The following is a 23205-nucleotide window of genomic DNA, read 5'->3' on the forward strand; positions in this document are numbered from 1 at the left end:
CGAGTGGGACTGTGCCCAAAGGCTGGATATGACAAAAGACTCATCCATAACCATCAGTTTCTCCCTTATGTGTTTGCCCACCTCTGCTGTCCTTAGAAGAAATGCTCGGAGGGTGTCAGATCAGTGAGGCCAGACAAAGGTTGAAAATGCCCTGGGCTATTGACACACTGTGATCCCAATCATTCATACATGAAGAGGGTTATCTAGACCTTGTTATCACCAATGGAGTGACTTTAAATGGCCTGAATGGCTGTGAAACACAGTCATTTGAAGCTAAAGGTAAGAAACCCAGCCACTGTTATTTCCCATCATTGCTATACAGCTCTTATCTTCTTTGAATCTGGGATCCAAAATTACCTTCTCTTTCCTACCTATTCCTTACCCCATTTTAAAGACACATAATTTCTTTTGTGCGAACTGTAATTACTCAGATTATGATTCTATTGAATAAGTTAGATGCCTTAGGGGCCTTCTCTGAGGCTGAATGACCCCCCCCCCCTCACCACACACTGTGTTCACATGATTCTCTGTTGAGCTGGAGTGCAGATGTGCTTTAGAGCTTGGTAATCACCACCTTGGGGCTTCTCGCCACTCTGCCCTAGTCTTTAACAGCATGTAAGCACTTACTCATTTGCCTTATAATATCATGGTGGGAAACCTTAAAAGAGGGTGCAGTTTATACAAAGACAAGCTAAAGATGTCGTCTGTCTTAACATAAAATGTCATATTGGCAAAGAGGAAAAGCTGCTTGTTCGAGTTACTTGTACTGACTGAGTCCAAGAAAAGGAAGAAGCTTTGAGGGAAGGTTTCTTTTTTTTATCCTAAATTTCCTTATGTTGAGAATGGTAGTATTTATAAATGGAAATGACCTGGCTCAGCCTGTAATCTGTGAGGATCTAAATGTGTGAGAGAGAAATGTGCGAGTGTTCATGCAAACGAAGGTGGAAAGTAAAGTGGTATTTAGCAGAGAGTGCTCGTCCCTTTAATCTGGTCGAGCCTTACAAGTGTTAATGTACAGAGATAACTAGAGGTCTGCTCAGTGGCCTCTCTGGTGTCTGAAGACGCCTTGTCTATAGACACCTATCTATTTTTTCCTTCCCAGATCATTAAATGTGTGCTTTCACCAAATGGGAAAGAAAATAAATCATGAACCAAGTTGGATGCATGTTGTTCATCTATAATTTGCAAGATTTTTAAGATTCTAGGTAAAAGTAACAAATAATCCAAACCTTTGAGGGGAATGTTTCATCACAGGGATGCACTGCACTTGCCAGAGATCAGTAAATTAACTCTCATATCTCCTTTTCTACTGACAAATAGCAAAATAATAGTAATAATAAAGTATTAATTGAGGTTTCAATGTATAAATATTCCACCTCTACAAAGATGTTCAAAGCGGTGGATACTAAATTGTTCTCACTTTGAGTCCTCAGCAGTAAAATCACAGAATTTTAGATTTTTCATCATGTGTTTCCATTGTGTGAGTCATTCAACCCTCCCTGCTGGGTAAATACACATTCTTTCTCACGCCACACGTTCTTTTCACAATGCAATGTCTCTGCATGCTAAGAGGTACCCGATGTCGTCAGCAGGGTCCATTTTCTTCAATCTTTGGTAAGCTACCTCCAGATTTACAAAAGACATCATGCTGTTTCCAGAGGCTATTGTGTCCAATGATAAATAAATTGACCTTGATGTATACCTTGAAGTGACTCCATAACTGGTGCGTTGCTGTATGATGAAGCAGAAGTAAATGATTATGATCCCCTGTGTATCTTAAGTGCAGAAACAAGCCTGTATTTATAAATGGGAACGAATTGTGACCACAAAATTGTGGCGCAGCAGTTTGAAAAGGCCACTGTCAGTGGAAGCTGGGGAATGTGTTTGTGTTGGGGAAGACAGTAGGAGTAGCGAGATCCAAGTGACACACAAAACATACCAACGGTCACATGGTGGCACTGGCAGATGGCTGGGATTTCAATGGCGTGTGAAAATGTAAAGAATTAAGCTGTGGTGTAGGTTTGCATTCAAAGATTTTGTCTGTTCAAACCACCACCACAACCTTAAGGTGTGGACTTTTTTGGCTAGTGCTTTTACCTCATGTTTTATTTGGGCTGTAGATTTGGATATTTAATTTGGCTCTGAAACTCATATTGTCTTTGATTATGATTCAACCTCCCCTGTGTATATGGTTGGTTTTTACTGGCTGTCTTTACTTTCCCACCTTTGTTGTTGTCTGCCACAGCTGAATGTATTACACCTGTTTTTTGCTGTCCTTGTGTGTTCAAGTCCCTGTTTTTCCTCACTTGTCTTTGTTGGTTTGTCTCTTCACTCCCATGAAGTTTTCCCTGGTTTTGTATTGTTTCAGTTTGATTATGATTGTTTGGATGTACCTGTCATGTTTGTCTGCATTTGGGTCCTCCCTAACACATTTGTTCTGACTGTCATTGATTAAGTCATGTCCCCCTATAATTATCTCCACAGTGTCATACGTGTTATATGTTTTGTTGGATGGATGGGCAGAAAGTGAGATCTTTAGCAATTATGGCACCCACAGTCTATCTAATTAGGCCTCGACTGTCGAATGTAACAAAGGTTAGAAAATGTAACCCTTACTGAAATTGTTGTTGCCAGCATCTGAAGTTAATCTGCATTTTAAATCTGGAGCTGCCTCAGCTTTTTGCCTTGCATCAAACTGTGAGGGGTATGGTGTTCAACCACTGATGCTGTTTTACAGAGACAGGTGATGTTTTATTTTGAAAGGCAGGTAACCCCTGTGTGTTATAAATTGCTCAATCTGAGGCATTTAATTACATATATACAGTCCATACAGACAGAAGAGAATTTAATCATATGTATGAACACACAAACAGACACACACACACACACACACACACACACAGCACACACAGCAACATTATTACCGTTGCTGCAGATGGGAATAATTTCCTGTCATTATCATCTGCTAATTGCTGGAGTAGAAAGTGAGGAGCTGGCAGATGTGGTGATGCTGAGAAAGGGAGAGAGATGTAAGGCTTGTGATTTACTTCAGACAGTTGGGCCTTTAGTTTTATGGTTGGATTGTGGTATTTGGGGGCAAGTCATTAATTATATTTGCCTGGTGGCAAATTATGTGATATGTTAAAACTCTTAAGCAGAATCAGTATAATCTTTTGCTTAAAAAGTCAATTTTGAAGTTGTGTGAATAAAGTCAGTGTGATGTTCCAAGGGTCCTGAAATAATCTCCTGGTGCTGTGGGATGATTAAGCTGACAGAAGAGACTGTCAAGAGATGAAAACGTTTCATTAAAAAGGGGAATATTTGATGAGGTGTACGTTTTCATAGAGCAGATTTGTTATAAATGCCAGACTGAAAGACAGATAAAAAGATGGGCAAACGAGAGACGACAGCAGTGTGTGCTGATAGGAGACACCTCCTTTGAGCTCCTCAAGCTCTGTTTTGAATTCCACAATATTTTGTGAAGCTGCACTCATTTTTGCTGAGGAACTTTGCTCTTTCTTAATTCAAGTCTTTGATTTGATGTGTTTTATCCATAGCCTTGGGGGAAAAATGTTCTTTCCACTCTGCTCACAGGTTAAGCTTTTACAGCAGAGCTATCCAAAGAGAATTGAGGGGAGAGTGACTGGACTTGGTTCTATATCCTTGAAGACATTTCGCCTTTCATCCAAGGGACTTCCTCAGTTTCATCTCTTGACACAGAAAAAGGAAGCTGAAAGCTGAGGAAGTCATTCTCTACCCAATTCTCTTCAGAAAACTTTGACCAGGATGAATGAAAACCTTGACAGACATGCTTTTATTGTAGAGCTATGCCGTTGGAGCAGGTAGCTGCGAATCTCGCTCAGGGTTGTTTTGGCAGGTATTGATGTGCTGGGGTTAAAACCATTGACACCGCAGAATGAAACTCCCACAACCAACACGTGGCACTTTCATGCAGTCAAAATAAAGAGCTTCCTTTCGCGCCATGAAAGATTGATGGGGAAGGAGGAGGAGATGATTAATGGACATAGGAAAGATGTGCTGGCAGCTGGAGAATTCAGGAGATGGATGGATGAATGGTTGGTTAGAGGGATGGATAGGGCTGGTGATGACAGCCTGCCGTGTATCCAGGCACTGTTCTTACAACAAGAGCTTTGCCATGGCCTCCCTTTTGTCCTGTCTCTGTTTATTTTGCCACCTGCTTGTCTGGGGGCAATGGGGTCAGTTCAATAGGAGCAAGGTCCTGTCTCAAACATACACACACACACACACACACACACATGCACACACAAAGCCCAGAGGTTACTGGGTCAGTGGATGTACGCTTATGTATGTGTTTTCAGTGAGATGTGTACTTATGGCTGTAGACGTGTGTGATTGAGTGTACAGCTATTTTGTATAGACTTGGTGTGTCATGGAGTGAATTATGTGAACCCTGTGGTTGTGGAATACAGAAAAGTACAAGTGTACATTTTTTTAATGAATTGTGTTTTATTTTACTCAATTTTCCTTTTTGTATTGTGTGATTAGTGTTACTTTGAGTTGAGTTAACTTGAGCTAGTAAATATATATCAATATAAGCTTTGACTTTGAAGTTACAGTTAAAGAGCAAGCAAACAAAAACTGCAAATGTACGTGAATGTCCACGTTTATGTTGTTTTCCAGTAAAGATGCCATTAGTTATAACCATATTATTACGATTAGTCCGGATCAGGGAATAAAGTGAAATAGTGACTTGATTAAAATTTTTGTGCTCTGAACACTGGACACAGCACTGGGAACACAGTGTTGTCATTATGAATATGTCAACAACAAAGATTGCAGTATTTTCTACTTGGATTAAACTGTAAGTGAACCCTAAACTGTACAAAACTAGCTGTGCACACAATTTAGATTTTGTTCTAAATTCTCTATTAAAAACTAATATTGTCTGTCTCCCAGCAAAATTTGACAATTTGACATCTCTTTCTTTAAAACAGCTGGATTCGCTGTGCACATCTGCCTAATATTAGTTTAGAGTGTAGGTTCTGAGAGTAGGTGGAGTTTATCTGGATCGATTTAGAGGTGAAATGTGTGTGAAGTTATTGAAACTGCACTGTATGTCCCTGTCAAGGCCAGGCAGTGGATACTGTCAAATATCAAATAACAAATTTTGCACAAAAAGTTAAGGAAAGTTGTGTTTGGTAGATTATTACTTTGCTGTAGCAATGCTTCTTGGCAATCAATGTTGTACCATTGGAAAGATTTCCCTTTTTAAATAGGGCCACATTTGTAAGGAGCATGCATTTGTGGGACGAGCTTGTATTATGTGGATTGTGCCAATGCCAAAAACCTTATCCTGCCATTGACTCTTGTTTGCTGTCTTGTAGACTGAATGATTAAAGTTTGAAGAAACAAGACATATTGGCATTTTAACAATTCATTCATTTAACAAACAGGAGCCTCAGTGGCGTGTGGTAGAACCATACTCAGTCAAGACAGCATGGCACCTCCTCCTCATGCTGGTCTCCTCATTTGCTGCAAGTCAGCCAACGTGGTTGTATTGGTCACTCCTCTCCTCTACACTCCCAAATTCTCGAGGTAGTCTCTGATAAACCCTGCTCTGTGAGGGCAAGCGTTGTCTTGGAGATATGGGATTGCCACTGGTTGCAGAATCTCACCTTGATATATCACTGCATTAAGATTGCCTCCAATGATGACGAGCCTTAACAGAGATGTTGCCCCACACCATCACACTGCCCCCACCAAAAGATGTTACTCTATCGGTGTGGCAATCGGTATAGTGTTCTCCACGTCTTCTCCACACGTTGACGCTATGATCCAACTGCCGTAGGCAGAATCTGTACTCATCGCTGAACATAACGTTCCTCCCCATGTTCAGGTTCCAGTGCACTTGTCCATTGGCTGTATCGTCCTGTAAAACTTGACTGCATATCAGTAGAAGACAGCTTACATAACCGAAGTGCTGACAGGGTGAGGACACAGTCTTCTTGGGGTGTCGTATTCTTGGGATGCCCACTTTGGTGCCTGTCTCTGACATCCTGCATTATATGGAATTTGGCCTTCACTTTTGAGATGGTACAAGGGCTCACTCCAAATAATGCCGCAACTTGGTTTTGTGAAACACCAGCTTGAAATTGCTCTATCGCACAGGCCCTATCAAACTTGTCATGCCGAATCTTGGAGCAGACACCTACTCACCACTGGAGCGGGGCCCATGCTCACAGGTGCTGATAGGCACCTGACTGGCAGCACCTGGGGGTACCAGAAGCTCAAAACAAGAGTCAATAGCAAAAACAAAATCAGCTGTTTGGCATTGGCAGAGAAGATTTGGCAAATTTTTCATGGGTGCAACCCACATATTCAGCTCTGCTGCTCATCCCACAAATGCATGTTTCTTACAAATTTGGCCCTATTTAAAAGGGAAATAAACAGGCTTTACAACGATATAAGATGTATTGCCAAGCATCACTACAACAAAAAAGTAATCTACCAAACACAAATTGCCTTACTTTTTGTGCCAAGTTGAGATATTTAAATGTAACTACTGCCCACTTGTGTATCCAAAAGGATGTTTGTTGTGAGTCATCAATATTATTTACTTAATGTTCCTGTTTTTTGTGTGTTTTCCAGTCAGGGTTGATCCGTGTGTCTCAGGAGGAGTATTTGATTGATCCACTACCCCAACATCTGGCTGAACAGCACAACTACAGCGTCCCCAGTGGTCACCACCCACATGTTGTATACAAACGCTCTGCAGAACTCGCTGTCCACAGAAGATCTAGAAGCTCATCTGGCACCAGTACGTCCAGACCTGATGATCTATCTCTTCACTACCATCATCAGCAGCAGCATCATCACCATCACCATGACTACCAGCATGGGAAACTGCAACGGCAACACTTCTGCGGACGCCGCAAGCAATGTATGTAAGGGAAACTTATATTCATCATATTCATCCATCACCAAATAATAATTTTTGGAGAAATAATTTACTCCTCAAACAAGCTGTTGCTGCACTCACCCCTCACAGAAATTGGAATATACCTACAAGTTCCGTGCCACTTATACGACTTTGATGTGTAATGCAAGACAACACACATAATTTGCTGAATTAAATAACATGACTCAACATGAATTGATGTTTTGTATAAGCATTCATATGGTTAGTGTGCTAAACGTGATATATAATTTTGTCCTTTTTCAAAAATGCAAAAATATTATTTACTCTTTAATTTATTTAAAAACTACATGCCAGAAGCGTGAAGCATGGGATCTAGCGTGGGATCTTTTTCAGGCAAAAGCTTTCCAGTGGCCAGAAAAATAGTGCTGTTAAATTCTGAATGGAAGTATTCATTTTACTTTCCTGCAGATGTTGCTTTTGAACAGATATCCCCAAAGTGCAGGGTACATCCTCATGTCCACGACGTAACATATTGGAAGGGAAATAATATTTAAAGACAGTAATTATGTGGGAATATAGGGATGATTTTCTTTTTTTAAAGTAGATGGTTTGGAATCATTTTTAACAGAGATGCAATTAGACACACTCTGGTAACTGTACTTTTCTGTTCTCATCATGCTAAGAATCATCATCAGTCATCAGTGAAAAAGAACAAGATTTTTTTTTTTAATTAAAATACTGAGTACATTTTCTTTTTCAGTGCCAATTTTCATCATTAAGTGGGAAAATACCTCATTTAAATCCTGTGATATACTTTCAGCTTCTATTTGACACAAATACATAATTACTGCATCCAAATTTGTTGGATGTTGATACCAAAATTGTGGTTTTAGAGTTTAGTAATACCTTTTTTCTATCAGTATGGAAAGCTCTAATTCAAGCACATTTAATTGTATCTCTATCATGACATACTTCTATACAAAGCTTTCTTTGTCAGAGTGAAAAATCACAGATCTGCATTTATACCATCATGGGAAACTGAAAAATAAATCTTAACTGTAATGCAATAACAAAGAGCACTAGTTATAGCATTATCACCACTTCATAACACAGTGGTAGTTATGTTTTTACAAAGCATTTCGCCCTCAACTGTTTATGCATATTAATTTTATTTGTCTTTATGTTTGGGCTTTGAATGTCTTCATGATAAAAGAAAATTTACTCAGTATTTTAATTTAATCTAAGAAAGGGTTTTTTCTTGTTCTTTTTCACTGATAAGTTTTGTCATGTGTTTTAGACAACTGTGAGAATGCACTACCAGCTGATAAACCCTCTGCTTAGGGTACAGTTTTATACAGTTTCCTTCTAGTGGTGAGAGGTAGGAAGCAGTGTGGGGAGTGAATTTCCTGCCTTTTCAGCACCCTGCTAAACTCTTATCACTTGGCACGAGCCAGGAAAAAGACAGTTCATCCATTTGACCCTCACTGCCAAGTTCTCGCTTTCTCTCCCTCTGTCTCTCCTCCCTTCCGTTCCTCCCTTTCACCCTTGTAGATGCTCCCAAGCCTCCCGCTGAGGACAGTTTCATCATGCCTGATGAATTTGTAATACCCGAGTTGGAAAGACAAGGAAGGGCAAAGAGATCGCCCATCACATCCAACAGGGTGGGTGGTCTGAATGTAGAGACTCTGGTGGTGGCGGACAGGAAGATGCTGGAAAAACACGGCAGGGACAACGTCACAACCTACGTCCTCACCGTCATGAACATGGTGAGAGCTGCGAGAATAAGGGAGGAGAAGGAAATGAGGAGGCAGCATGTAAAATACTTGACACTAAAGGCTGGAAGACCCATGAAAAATATATTGTTTTTTTTTTCTCTTTCGGCTTTTCCCTATTTTGGGTCACCATATCAAGTCGGCTTTTTTGTACTGGATGCACTTCCTCCTACAACCCTCCTCATTTATTTGGCTTACGGCCGACACAAGTCTACCAACAGTGTGCATTGTGGCTAGAATTTTAACCCGGTCCCTCTGCATGCGAAACATGTGCTCTACCATTGAGCTACATCCCAAGGCTGACATTTTTCACTAATACTTGTTGGAAAATATTTAGCGAATGGCTAGCTTTAAATAGGTCTTCAAAATGTAATCAACAACATTTAACAGTATAACCTTTATAGGTAAGAATGTTTGCATACACTGTTTACCTTTTTTAAAAGACAAGCTAGCATGGCTAACCAAAAAGTAGACTGATTGTGTCATTTCCTTTGGTCGTGTAACCATTGACTCGCAGGTCATCAGTATACATTGACAGTCTTCTGATTATGTGGTCAGAGGTGTTTTAAATGCACCATGTAGTCTCCATTTTGGTGCAAGAAATTTCCCTGATCCAGGAAATTTTTTTGTCCTGCATGTGTCACACCTAAAGAGGCTAAACATGAGTGCATTAGCAAATTGGGGCATTCAATGCAGTCTAATCAAATCAAATGTATTTATACAGAACATAAAAGTTATATTAAGGCACTTTGCATATAGAGCAGGTCTAGATCAAACTCTATCTAAAATTACTTAAAGACATCCAACAAATTCCTCTCGTAAAACTGCTATATGGGACACACGTGGGATTAAACTTGATTTTCCGCTATTCTGCAGGTTTCCAGTCTTTTCAAAGACGGCACCATTGGGACTGACATCAACATTGTAGTAGTTAGCTTGTTACTACTAGAACAAGACCCGGTGAGTGGAGTCACATAACTCTGAACATCATGACTGATGAGCTCACTCAGTCACTCATTCTCTGTTTTTCTTACTTTACCTGCAGCTGGGCTTGACCATAAATCACCATGCTGACCAATCCCTTAACAGTTTCTGTCAGTGGCAGTCTGGTCTGGTGGGGAAAGGCGGTAAACGTCATGATCATGCAGTTCTCCTCACTGGACTGGACATCTGTTCCTGGAAGAACGAGCCCTGTGACACACTGGGTAAGACTGTCCTCAGTGAATTTGTTGTTGAGGGAGTTAAAGGGAAGTTAAAGGGAAGGTGGGCTCAGACTTCTGAACTCCATTATAAATGTCATGATTTTGGGCATAGGTTTTGAAATGTTACCGTGGGTGTAGACATTTCAGCTAGCAGTGACAGTACTGGCGCAGGCCAAAGAGATGAATATCCCAATCACTCATGCTTGGGAGTAATCCAAATGTGTTTTTTGGCATTTTGCCTTTCTTGCACGGTAATGGTGTAGAGGCAGGCAGGAAGCAAGGAGAGTAGGAGCAGGAGTTATTAGTTACAATGGAATTTCCCAGCCAGATATGCAAACATCACCTTCATCAGCTGATGCTCTGGAGGAAAAGAGCTAATTAAAAAGTTTCCTTCCATAGTCGTCTGTCAGAATCAATGCAAAAGAAAGTCCTGAGTATGGCTAGGAAGGAAGACAAAGCTGCAAATTGAGCAAGAACCATGGTCGATCATGTATGAATATACCAGTGTGCTTGAGGATGAGCTGAAGTTCAAGCCACATGCAAATCTTTAAACTTGCTAGAACAAGATGCAGCTGTAATAACAACAATGCAGCCAACGTATCTTGGCTAATATCACTGTCATCTTGATTTCGCACTCCGAAATGCTAGTAATCTCAGGGTAGCTCTTTATCTCATTATCCTTTTGGCTCCTGGTGGTATAAGACCTGAAAAGTGGATCATCATACAACTGCTTATTAGCTGTGTGTACCTTGTGTAGAACATACACAAAGAACAAAAAAATATTTTGTCAATTTTAAACCAGAACTGAGTGTGACAGATGACAAAATGCATGAGCTTTGAGAATAACAGGAACTTGTTCTGTCCATTCTGGTAAAGTTCAACATCTGGCTCTTTTAGTCACACAAACGTGATGTTCCTACTGTTAGAAATCCTGATTTCGGGTCCACCGGGAGAAGCTGCTCCCATAAAAATTGCTTTAAATCCTACTAGGCCACTATCAACGGTAATCCTCTAAACTGATCAGCTGTCAGAGTTGGATAAATGAGCCAGGCTTGTGAAGTTGTGCTTTGCAGCTGGTGTGAAATTCCCCTCCAGACGTGCAAGTGCGTGAATGGGTTTGTGACAGATTTTTGTTGCTTGCCAAATCTGTTCAGGGTTTCAACAGAAAGAATGTACTCGGTTACAAAACAAGAAAGAAGATTTGTGGTTGGATTTTTTTATAACCTCCGCCTTTCTATGCCGCCATTAGGTTATAGATAATAACAATCTTTCTTCATCTGCGCAGGTTTTGCCCCCATCAGTGGAATGTGCAGTAAGTACAGGAGTTGTACCATCAATGAAGACACAGGACTGGGCTTGGCTTTCACCATTGCACATGAGTCTGGACACAAGTATGTTTAGCAAAAGTTTATTTGGATTTGTATGTAAATTCTATTCGCTTTTTGTGTTAGTAATTGTAGATGTGCTTTCTCAATGCTGACTATAGAATTGGTGCCAGAGACTTAAGACATATGGAGCAGTGTCAGATGTTTGTGATATTTTAGAGCCGTGCACTTTACCAACATTTATGTGGCAATGAATTCATGTTACATGAAATGAACATGGTCTGATTTAAACAAATACTCTGGGATAAAAGCATTACTGTGGAGAAAACCTTCAGCCATTCCATGACACTTTATGAGAGAATAATGGCAGCACAACTGTGTTTTTGTTCATACGTTTCCATTGAGATAGAAATTAGCTTTGATATTTTAGTATGTTATGTTTGTCTGACATGCTCTCAATTTAAACTGAGATGAAATCTTTATATTACCCAGTTGATAATATGGCAGGTGTATCTATAATCTGAAGTATGCTAAGGAATATAGCCTGCAGAATAGAAACTTTTTTGACTCTAGCTAAATTTGAAAAATGACCAAAGAGGTAGTAGTGGTGTGGTAATGACTCAATGCAACCAGATACATTTTCATTGTATGGCATAGTACGGCATAAAACAAGGTGCGTAAACAGTGACTTCAGCTCCAGCATCACACAGGAAACAGTCAAAATAAATGAAAATCAAATCAGCATTTTATCTCACTATTTCTCGTTAAATGTTCTTAACATTGAAAAACCTGTTTACTGTGATCCTGTACTAAAGTGTGCATGTCTTGGAAGTCACAGATTTCTCTCTGTTTTTCTCTAGTTTTGGGATGATCCACGATGGGGAGGGCAACCCTTGTCGCACGACAGAAGGCAACATTATGTCTCCCACTCTTGCTGGAAACAATGGAGTCTTCTCATGGTCCACCTGCAGTCGACAGTACCTGAGCCGCTTCCTTGGGTTAGGGCTAACACATCTACGTTGTTTAATTCCCCCGACAGTTTCTATCAATATCTTTCTGACTGACACTGGTGGTGTACTGTGTTCACCAGAACAGCCCAGGCATCCTGTCTGGTGGATGAGCCAAGGCAAATCGGTCAGTACAAGTATCCTGAACAGCTTCCTGGGCAGTTGTATGATGCAGACACACAGTGCAAGTGGCAGTTTGGCTCTAAGGCCGAACTGTGCAGCCTTGATTTTGTCAAGGTGAGATATGTGTTTATTTTAAACATGGTTTTCTTTTATCGTGATTTACAATTTAATGCTGTTATATGGAATTTTTTCAAAGCCAATGTTTGCAGTTATCTATGTAGATTAAAATTTGGCGAGTTCAGCAGCTAACTTAATTCATTCACTCACAAATGGCATCTCTGAAAAAGCATCTCGTGACTTCTCTCCTCTTATATAGCATGCAAACCAGCTAGCTTCCGCTCCGCCTCAAAGATGAAGCGCTGGGCACATGGAGTATTTTATACTCTTGTCTAGTAAATACAACGACTGAAGCCATTAAGTAACTATCACCGCCTTCTTTCAGAGACGAACAGGCAGAGTCAGCAACTAGTGGGTGGGAGAGAAACGTTTTAAGAACATGTGACTATTGGACTGACATTCATGACATGGACACAAATACACTAAAGAATGAAGAGAAAGACACAGAGACAGGAAGAAGGTTCATTCCTACAATAGTCCTGTAAACAATCCCTGAATTGTGCAATTACAGGGAAAGTTGAACAGTCTTGGTTTTACATATTAGTTACTTTTAATGTGTCTCTGCTTAAATCAAGATGCACTTGGAGTCTGAGATGTACCACATTATATAGGGGCCACAGTTGTATACTTCACAGCGCCAGTGAAATCACACTTTATTAATTTGCATGGTCTTGGCACAACAACTTTAGAGCCCCCACATTTGACCCTACATTAAAATGCATTCCACCTTTTGAATGGGAGCCCTTCCCATCTCCCCAAGTGTGTCCCCCTGAATCCCTGTGGTTTAGGCATAAGCCTTTATGTTCCATGCTTTCAATGACATTGATTCACATGTAAATGATGCTCAAAATACTCCAGGCTCTGCTTTTGCAGGGCTGCAATTGCTGGAAAAATGTGTGTATGTGTGTATATATAAATATATATATATCACATATATCACATATTAGTACAAACGACATTGCCTTTGCTATTCACAACTCTAAATCCCTGCCATGTTTCCTTGAAAGAAGATCAAATAGTACATCTGCATTTCTTAGACCTGTGTACCAGTCAGTGGGTAGTTCATTAATCTATGCACGAATTGGGGGCTGCCTTTGTTTTTTGTTTTATTGGCCCTCAGGGGCTCAAGTAGAATGATTTTCAGTATAGTGGTGGTGCTGTCAACCACCTGCTCCGTGTCAGAGAAGTGAGGAGAAAGACTTAGTACACACACCATAACTGTCACTCCTGCTCTGACCCTCCATCCCCCACTGCTTCTTCTCCCATTGCCAGTTGCAGCTGGGCGGGCTGCCAGGCTCTGTCGCCTGTTTATAGACCTCGACTCTCCCTCTGTGCTCACTTGCTGCGCTGTCTCTGTATTGTTGGGTCAGATGACACGTACAATTATGGGCTGTTTCATAAAAGAAGTAGAGTGATTAGATTTGACACTGATGTTTTGTAGAGAAGCTTATGCCCGATTATGGAGGTGGTGGGGGCATGGTAGTGGCCCCTGCAAGAAGTAGGTGCTGTTATTTCAGGGAAGAGGAAATGGAGGAAGATCATGATCGTAAAGGTAAAAAAAAATTGATACTAGTGGGAAGCATCCTGTGTTTTCTTTTCTAGGACATCTGCAAGTCTCTGTGGTGTCATCGCACAGGACACCGATGTGAGACCAAGTTCATGCCTGCTGCAGAAGGAACCAGCTGTGGGCCTGACATGGTGAGGAAAGGTTGTGTGAGTCACAGTAGCCATTCATTCATTCTGATGACTGGCTTTACACACCGATGCACAAATTAGAAACCACACTTATATCTATCGTCTTCTTCTTCTTCTGTACAGTTTCACTGTACAAAAGCATCAGCAAAAATAAATATTAAAGTAAATGATCTGGATTCTCCCCCAAAATTGAATGGGTTCATCATATGCCACCCTCAAGATCCCGCTAAATTGGTTCAGAAGTATTTGTGTAATCCTGCTGACAAAAAAAAAAAAAAAAAAACGGGAAAAAAAGAGAAACTGATATCCAACAAATTGTCTTATTTTGATAAAATGTATGCAAGAACACAGACATTACAGTCAACAGGACAAGAAACAGATACTGATCATTTGGTAGAAAGAATGAAAGATTGCAAAAGAAAAATTAATATTATTGCAATTTATTAAAACTTTAGTCTTAGGTCATCATTCTTATTGTATTCGACTGAAGGTTATTCCTATTTCCTAGTGGTGTCACAGATTTCAGTGAACACATCATTCAGCACATGATCCTTCATGAATCCACATGCAACTTGTGCTTATGCTTGGCTTTTGTGGACAGGCAAATTAGGAAATGGCTTTTTCCCAGTTTTTGTGCTGAACTCATATTTCTTTTTGTCTTACATTTTTATTGTGCTGGTACTTACACACATACACATACATTTTAATAATTTAATTATTTCCTGCAATCACGCAGATACATATCTAATAAACTCATAGACTCATGGTGGCAGTGTTATATTTACTGCACAGACGAGACTGTGGTATTGGTCATTTCAGCCAACTCACTGTAAGAAAGCAAATAAGCACATTTCCCAAAGCTTGTCCTTTAAACAAAGGTAAGTCAGACTAAATGAGGGCAAACCTCAAAGTTATTATCCAAACAGTCTAATAAACATTCATCACAGTTTACAGAGCCACTTCCTGGTTCATCTTTAATCCAGTTTAAAGCAGCTAATGTACACAACCTCTTGTGTGATGAGAGATCCTTTAGATAATGTGCCTAAACTATTCGCATGTTTACAACCTGTCTGAACATCCGACTGCCCGTTTCTTACCACAGCTGCCTTTGTTATAGTGATGTCATGTTTCCAGATTGATAATATGAATGACTTCAGCAAGTTGCGTTTTAAGAACTGGTAACTGAAACAAATTATAATGAACTGCTGATGTCCTTTTGAAATAGGTTCATTTTTATTTTCCCGAGCGAAAGCAAATCCTTTCAACTTCAGGGCAGAGAAAGTGATTGAAACAAGATTGTTTTATCATTGTACTTACGTTATTTTAACACAATTACTAATATATTCAAGACTATATAGTGTCCATCGTTTCATATTTGTATGAACCTGCAGAATCATTTTACCCCATCAGTTCTCTCAGCTGGACACAGAATGGCTGCACCTCCTCACATATCGATGGTTGATACATATACATGTATAGAGAGAGAGGTGATGATGTGTTTGAGAGCAGGATTTGGCTTGGATCAGCCAGGGTGTGGTGCAGTATTCTTTGTGTGTGTGTGTGTGTGTCTTTTGGCTGCAGCTCAGGTGTCCAGGTGTGTTGGGCATTTGTCCAAAACAAGAAACTCAGGCAAGATGCGTGGGCCAAAACTCAAGTTCTGATAAGAGAGCCATTTCTGTTTCTCGGTTTCGCTTCTCTTATTTAATTTCCTTATTGCTTTTCTTCTTTTTCTGCAGTGGTGTCGACGGGGTCAGTGTGTTAAATATGGGGAGCATGGGCCCAGGGCAGTCGATGGCCAGTGGTCAGAGTGGTCCCAGTGGTCTGACTGCTCCAGAACCTGTGGAGGAGGGGTCATGTACAGGGAGCGCTCCTGCACCAGCCCAAGGTATACATACACATCTGCACATTCTTACACGCAGTCTTCTACACTGATTGATCACCTCTTTTTTCTTTTTTGAAATTACTTATAGATGAAGTAGCTATGCAGAAGACTAAGTTATTCATGCTGTCATATGACAGCGGTGAAAAGCGTGGTTGCAGTTGAAACTTTCAGTTGAAAACTTGGAAGTGCTTTCTGCCAGGTAGCTGTCAGCAAGACGTGTACTCATATACCGTCCATGCAGGCCCTCATCGGTCAGACTGACAGTCCAGACAGACAGAAAATCTCTCCCTGTGCTCCAGACAAGGAAAACCTCCTCATAGCATGCTCTTTTCTCTGAAAGCTGCCAAGATCGTGGGTAAGCGTCACCTATTGCTGCTCACTCATATAAACATAACTGTATAGACCCACATCCCAGTGAAAGATTCTTAGTATTAATGTTGCGTTTCATAACAGACACATTGCAAAATCCCTTTTTGATATTCCCCACAAAACTAAGGGGGTTTATTCAACATTTTGAAAACTTTATTTTACTTTCTTTACACATGGAGTAGATTTATTATTTTAGGTCTGTCATTGTGGTTCAATCAAATAATTGATTGCTGCAGTTAGTTAGTTAGTTAGCCGCAACAGCACTTCCCCTTTGAATTCAAGACACAACAAGTTGCAGCAGGATATTTAGAAAAAGGATTTATTTCCTAATCATTCATGCCTTTATTTCTTGCCGTTACTGTGACGTACTGGATGTTAAATCCATTAGCCACAGGCACTCTTACAGAGATCTTAGTAAACACTGATATTATAGCACAATTATACACATTGTTTGAACAAGGGGAAGTGATGGGTCTCCTTGAAGACTGTTTGTACAAGATATTTTCTTCCATGCTGTAACACAGGTTGTGCAGGTGAGGTGATTTTGGATTATGAATAGTACAAGAATAGAGGAACAGTGTCTTCATTACTGGTGCTCCTGTATACCGTCTTTCAGCCAAAACAATGACAAAATGACAAAATCATCTTTCATTTCACATATTTGTTCATACAACCTTAGATTCATAATAGTCTACACTACAGAACCAGACCACTCAAACAATATAATGTAGATAGCTAAAAGAAATGTGTTGACTCAAAACAAATAGTGCTAATGAACTAACGAATGTCACACTTTCATTTGCATTTCAACTGCAATCATCTTAGAATTGAGTTTGCAACTCAACAATTTTCTGTGCTGGAACATAGTCTCTCTACTTTCACTTGTTATTTCCTATCCAAGTTCTTCTGCTTTCAGAGATTACAGTTAAGCATCTCAACTCCTTTGAATATACATAAATGAATATATATAAAACAACTTCCAAAATTTCCACCTTTTATTAAGAATATGCTTCAACTGGTTTTTACCCCTCAGATGACACTTCAGTGACCTTTTTCTTTTAGTTTTTCCAATACTTCTGCTAACTTCAAACTGCACTGCACAAACTGTGATTTCAGCTAATTGTGTGATTGCAAATGTGATTGCAGCTTTCTGATTATGGTGTCAGCTTTTCTCAGGGCTGACATTTACATTTCTACTTCAATTTATTTAAACTTCCATTTCAAATTTTTTCACGGAAAAACGTGGTCTTTTATAGTTTTCTTTTCTAGACATTACATTTTTTTAATTTTGTCCTGTCCATTAATTAATTAATTCAGATATTCTCAGACCTGTATTTTTACACTGGATTTATCGCTGCTTATTCAACAGCCGGGTGGATACTGATGTGGCTGTTCTGTCCGTCACAGTTGACTTGTGTCCTAATCCCTGTGAGGGATCAAAGATGTTTTCAGAGGCAGACCAGCCCTCATATGACACACATTATACACCATGACTGGCAGACCAAAAAGGGCCACAGAGCCTTTTTAAACCAGGTTAGCTGTCAGGTTCATTTATCATTCCTGTGGCACTACGGAGCGCTATGTAGCATCAGTTGCTTAAGAATGCATAGATGCTCCTAAACAGTGAGTTAGGGGTCAGTGAGATTGAGAGGAGATGTGAAGATGGTGAGAGGAAAATTTTAAATCCAATCATGTCAAGTCATGATATCATTATCTTACATTTAATGGGCCAAACAGTTGTTAGCTCTGTCAGAGCTCTAATGATGGAACACTAAAATGAGGCAGGAGTATGTTTTAAATGACATCTCTTCCTTTCCATTGCTATTCTTGACTCCAGCACCTCAACACAGACCCCCAAACGCATAAGTTCAGCCACCCATACACACTTTTTCCAGCTGCTCCATTTACCCCTGAGTCACATTTTACTGCCTGATTCATGGCATTCAGAGTAAGTTTGTCCCCAGTAATCGCTGTGATTATTTTGGCAGGACCCCTCTGCTCTTAATCTGTGCAGAGCAAGAAGGATTAGCCTGAATCTGACGGCTTGTCTGTAATGCCATCTTTACCCCCAAACTGAGCTGCCTGGACAGTCAGGGGTGTCACTGTCAAGCCTCAAGAAAGATCAATGATGTCTGACACTTAAACAGCTTGATCAGTTCTGATCAAACGAACAAAAAATGTGTTTGCATAAAGGACAAGTGGGCTTAGCCATATAAATCATTGTTTTTTGTTGAGTATTTTGTACATTTTCACCACTTGTCTACTACAGTCTTTGCCCAGTGGGAGCAGCCTTGAAGATCCATTTTATGAGGCAACCATCTATCTTTCGCTCTGTCTTGTAAAATCCTTTTAAAAAGCTGCTCCAAGATGGAAAATGAATCTTCTCCTGTTCTTCTCTGCCCCACCCCCTCTGTCCCTCCATCTCCCCTCTTCCGGCCTCATTCGCCGTAGACCACCTGCCAGATCAAACACAGTCAACCTAATCCTCACCAACAAGCCTGGGAGATTAGGTTTGCGATCTTGACCTGGTTTTGTCGGGAGCACATTTTGTCACACACTTCAGTTTAAAGGGAGTGGGTTAAGGGGGATGAGGCGGTGATGTTTGGTGGAGTCTCCCAATAGACTTGTGAAGGTGTTTTACAGGGTTTAGGCCTGCAGCACAGCAGCAGAAAGAGGATCTATGTGGGAAGTCATGAGTGGGGCAGGGAGAGAGCAGGTGATTCAAGATGAGGACAAGACTAGACATGGTGACTTCTGACCCACAGGAGTTCAGTCTCAACTTTTGCTGCCGGCCAAAATTACTGGGCTCCTGAGACATTTAAGCATCCTAAAGGGTCCAGAGGGCCGCATTCGGGCTGGGTGTCGAGACGGGAAGAGAAATGACTGAAATCCAAACTGAAGATTGTCATATCTGGATTTCTGTCCTGTTCTAGGATGTTTACTGTTACAATGACATAATATAGGGAGAGGAGACTAAAGGGTGTATGAGAGAAATTAGGAAAATTGGGAACCTGGGGTAACGTGCCCATAATCTTTGAATTGCTGTCAATTCTCCTCAAGTAAATTGTCCATCTTCCATGCTACTCTGATCAGAGGCCCTAGACTGATGGAGTATATGCCGTAGTTCCCCCAGTGGCCTGCAGTAAGCACATTTCCATATGGACTGTGTTTGTCTGCCGCTAAGTCTTAATAGGATCAGGACTATGAAAACCTGGGCCAAATCCAACCCCTCCTCACCAAGGGAAGTAAGATCGGTACAGAGCCTATCTACAAACATAAATACACCTTCAATGAATCTCCATCATCACCAATCTCCACCCAGCTTAGTCACACTGTGATTGAGTCCAGGTCTGAATGGAGTGGATGGACAGTTGGAGTGAAGAAAAATGCAGTGAAGCAACATGCATTTATCATTCTAATTGCTGCTAACATTAATTTTATGCAGACACTGTTACAGGAAATTCACAAGAGCCATGCCTCTGGTTGGTTCCTCCTTCCTCCTTGTCTTTACTATCCTTATTAAGCACTTTTTCAGTTCCCACTCTAAAGCGTTTCATTACACTGTAAAACGTAGTCAATTGTTTTTATTAGACATGTTGAATCAGCATGGTTCCAAAGTCTCTGTGTGTGTCTATGCGTTTTTTTGCCTGCCACTATTTTTGAATGGCTAAACTCAATTTTCTCTGTCAGTGGTTGAGTTGGAATGCCTGGCGCGAGTTAAGAAAGGCTGGGAAGTCTGCCGTGGCATCCTTGTGTTCACTCCGTGTCAAGACTCTGTCTGTTTCTAACGAGCGGTGATGGCTTTCTTCACTTTGTTAGCATAATAAAGCGCCATCTGTTTTTGTTCTGTACCTTCATTTATTCCTGACTTCCTGATGTTTCTGTAGTACGGTGTGTGTGGAAACTTCTGACACGGACTTCTCTTTTTCAGCACAAGACGAAAGCTTTAATCCTGTTGTTCCAATGAAAGAAAAAACGAGCAGGACATTTCAAGCCCGTAACTGTCTCTTCCTCTTCGTTTCTCCTGGTTGTTCAGCCCACAGAACAATGGTAAATTTTGTTCGGGCTCCAGTCGACTCAATCATCTGTGTAACACTCGGCCGTGCCCTCTCAATGCCGTGGACTTCAGAGCCCAACAGTGTGCTGAGTACAACAGCAAGCCATTTAGGGGCTGGTACTACAAGTGGAAGCCCTACACACAAGTGGATGGTAAGTTGGTCAGTTGATAACACCCAGAGAAAACAGTTTGTTCAGTACTGTGATATGTTTATATTTAATCAAACAATTTTCCCTCCATTACTTTCAAGCACTGAAAAAAAATTGACTAATGTTTTGAATATAGGGAGCCATTGGTCAAGTTTTATTGTTGCTACATAACCAGTGTTAGTATCAGTAGCCATGAGTTTTGAGAGCCCCCGCTGAAAGAAACAGGAGACATGAATATCTAGCCATTTGAATTGAGAAGTTTTCAGAGCATTATCAGAAAATGAAAGTGAAAAATTAGCTTTTGTAGAAAAACTCTTGTTGAAGCCAAATTTCAGATCGGATTATGGCAATATCTTGCATAAGCATGTCTCAGCTGCAACATTGCATCAATACATCAAAACCAAGACATAATAATGCAACCGTATCCAGAGTTCTTGTCAAGCAACGATCACCACCACCCACTCAGACAAGAAACCGCAGCGGCAGAGAAAACTTACAAATAGCTCCTTTAAATTACAGTACTTCTCAGGGACCACAAAGCCATCCCACCATTTAATGTATTCTTGGCATGTCTTGCACAGGAAAAGAATCTCATTGTTCAGAGAACACAGAGTGACTATATAAACAAGAAATTGCAGATTGTTCAGGACAAGCTTTTTCTTGTCTTAATTCTGCGGATCTTTTATTTTCTGCACCCTGCTGTACTCTGCCGCTCGTCCAAATCTCTTTTATAAAGTGTTTCTGTGATGCCAACCACTATTTACTGTTGCAGTGATTAGGGCCAAAAAGCTGGAGGAAACTTTCTGTGTAATGTACATGAGAAACATGTAGCCACCTGCACCCTTTGACACAGCGGGGATAGATTTAAAAAGGAAGCCTTCAGGCCAGCTTTGTCATATAGAGGAAGCGGGAGAGAAAGCGAGTGAGAGAGAGGGAGGCAGAGTGAAATGTAGGAGAGCTGTGTGTTTGGCTGCAGTCCCAACTCCGTTTAAGCTGTTGATGAATGTGAGGTGATGTAAAGAGGAACAAATTCTGAACTGCCTTCTGGGACCTTGGGCCAAGTCACCTTCACCGTCATCTATTTTAATCAAAGATGGCTGCAGAGACTTGTCTGTGATAACTGATCTGAACTACAAAATAAGCCTTTTGCCCCACATGAATACCCCTGGGTACATTTATAGTCAACTCCTGTCTATTCCAATCAGTCTCAGCTGGAAATGCGCATACTGCATGTGTAACAGGTTGCAGAACAGAAGTTTTTGAAATGTCAAATTTTGCAGGCCACATTAAAACTTTACTGTATGAGTGAGACTTATCCACACAAAATGTGAATTCTGTTGTTTCTAACTTCCAGTTGGTGCTTTACATGTCTATATGTTCTCTTCCTCTATGTGAAGACGAAGACATCTGTAAACTGTACTGCATTGCAGAAGACTTTGACTTCTTCTTCGCCATGTCCAACAAAGTCAAAGATGGCACCTCCTGCTCAGACCACAAAGGAGATGTCTGTATTGATGGAGTGTGTGAGGTACGTAAGATGTGTGTCTCTGTGTGTGTGTGTGTATGTGCATTCAAGATATGGCCACTTACAAATAAAATGTGTGCCAAGATGTTTTTTCTTAGACAGAGAAACATTCAGAAGCTTCCCATAAAATTCAGACATCACACTTTTTTGTTCTGCAGACTGCATTTTGACTGGAGATATTTGTCCTTCTACATCCATCCAATCCATAATAATAAGTTGAAAACATGTTTTTAGACATTGTTGCAAATTAACATTTTTATTAATTAAAAATCAAAAACTGAAATCAGAAGCATTTGCACTTCATGTGGTTAGATATATAATTTTATAAATACATTCTCATATATATATAAAACTCTGCATGTCAGAGGAAAAAGCAAGCCAAGATATTTGAGGAAGCCTGTACAGATCGCTTTGAGAAAACTTTGTGCTGAGGAAAAGATATGGGCAAATACATATTACAATTTCTAAAGCTTTGTGCTTGCAGCAGCACAGTAACCTCAATAATTTTGAAATGGAAGGTTGGATGCATCGGGGCTTTCTCTATGAGTCCCAACCCAGTACCCAGGCCAGAGGGGTCTTGATCAGGCTGGTCACCAAAAACCTATTTGTCAACAGAAGTCCTTGAGGAGTCCTCTGCAGAGAAGTATGATCTAACAGTGAAAGCCTTCTTACAGTCTGCTTGGCCTTTGCCAAATGGCTTTTAAAGGAATAGGAGAGCAATGAAAAATAGAAATGAAGATTCAACACTTTGGGCAGAAGCACTATGTAAGGTTAACACCAGGCACTGTCTGTCTCCTGGCTGTTACCAACCCTACGGTGAAGCATGGTGGCAGCAGCCTCTCAGTGGCAGGAACAGGGAGACTGATCAGAACTGTGGGAAGGATGAATGCCGCGAACACCAGAGCAGTACTTGGAGAAAATCGGCTCTGGAGCGAACACAACCTGACACTGAGACAACGGTTCCTGAAGCACACAGCCAAGGCAAAGCTGAAGTAGTTTTTGGACAAGTCTCTGACCGTACAGAACCCAGCCAAATCCTAGACTTAAACCCATAAAACACCAGTGGACAGACCTGAAGGCG

The 23205-nt window shown here is 40.7% G+C and overlaps 1 protein-coding gene across 3 annotated transcripts in view; it reads left to right on the forward strand.

Annotated features, from left to right (window-relative positions):
- Nucleotides 1-23205, forward strand: part of adamts18 (ADAM metallopeptidase with thrombospondin type 1 motif, 18) — a 58050-nt gene that overhangs the window by 9646 nt on the left and 25199 nt on the right. For 2 of the 3 annotated variants that reach the window (XM_029497880.1, XM_029497881.1), the window contains 11 exons: nucleotides 6631-6922; nucleotides 8453-8667; nucleotides 9550-9633; nucleotides 9719-9878; nucleotides 11161-11266; nucleotides 12061-12198; nucleotides 12291-12444; nucleotides 14050-14145; nucleotides 15879-16027; nucleotides 20430-20602; nucleotides 21997-22127. In XM_029497880.1, coding sequence (XP_029353740.1) covers nucleotides 6631-6922; nucleotides 8453-8667; nucleotides 9550-9633; nucleotides 9719-9878; nucleotides 11161-11266; nucleotides 12061-12198; nucleotides 12291-12444; nucleotides 14050-14145; nucleotides 15879-16027; nucleotides 20430-20602; nucleotides 21997-22127 — 1698 coding nt within the window. Of the gene's footprint in view, nucleotides 1-6630; nucleotides 6927-8452; nucleotides 8668-9549; nucleotides 9634-9718; nucleotides 9879-11160; nucleotides 11267-12060; nucleotides 12199-12290; nucleotides 12445-14049; nucleotides 14146-15878; nucleotides 16028-20429; nucleotides 20603-21996; nucleotides 22128-23205 lie in introns of all 3 variants that reach the window. The other variant, XM_029497882.1, reaches the window with a different exon arrangement.

This window comes from Echeneis naucrates, chromosome 3 (genome assembly GCF_900963305.1).
Source record: "Echeneis naucrates chromosome 3, fEcheNa1.1, whole genome shotgun sequence".
In the NCBI taxonomy this organism is placed as follows: domain Eukaryota; kingdom Metazoa; phylum Chordata; class Actinopteri; order Carangiformes; family Echeneidae; genus Echeneis; species Echeneis naucrates.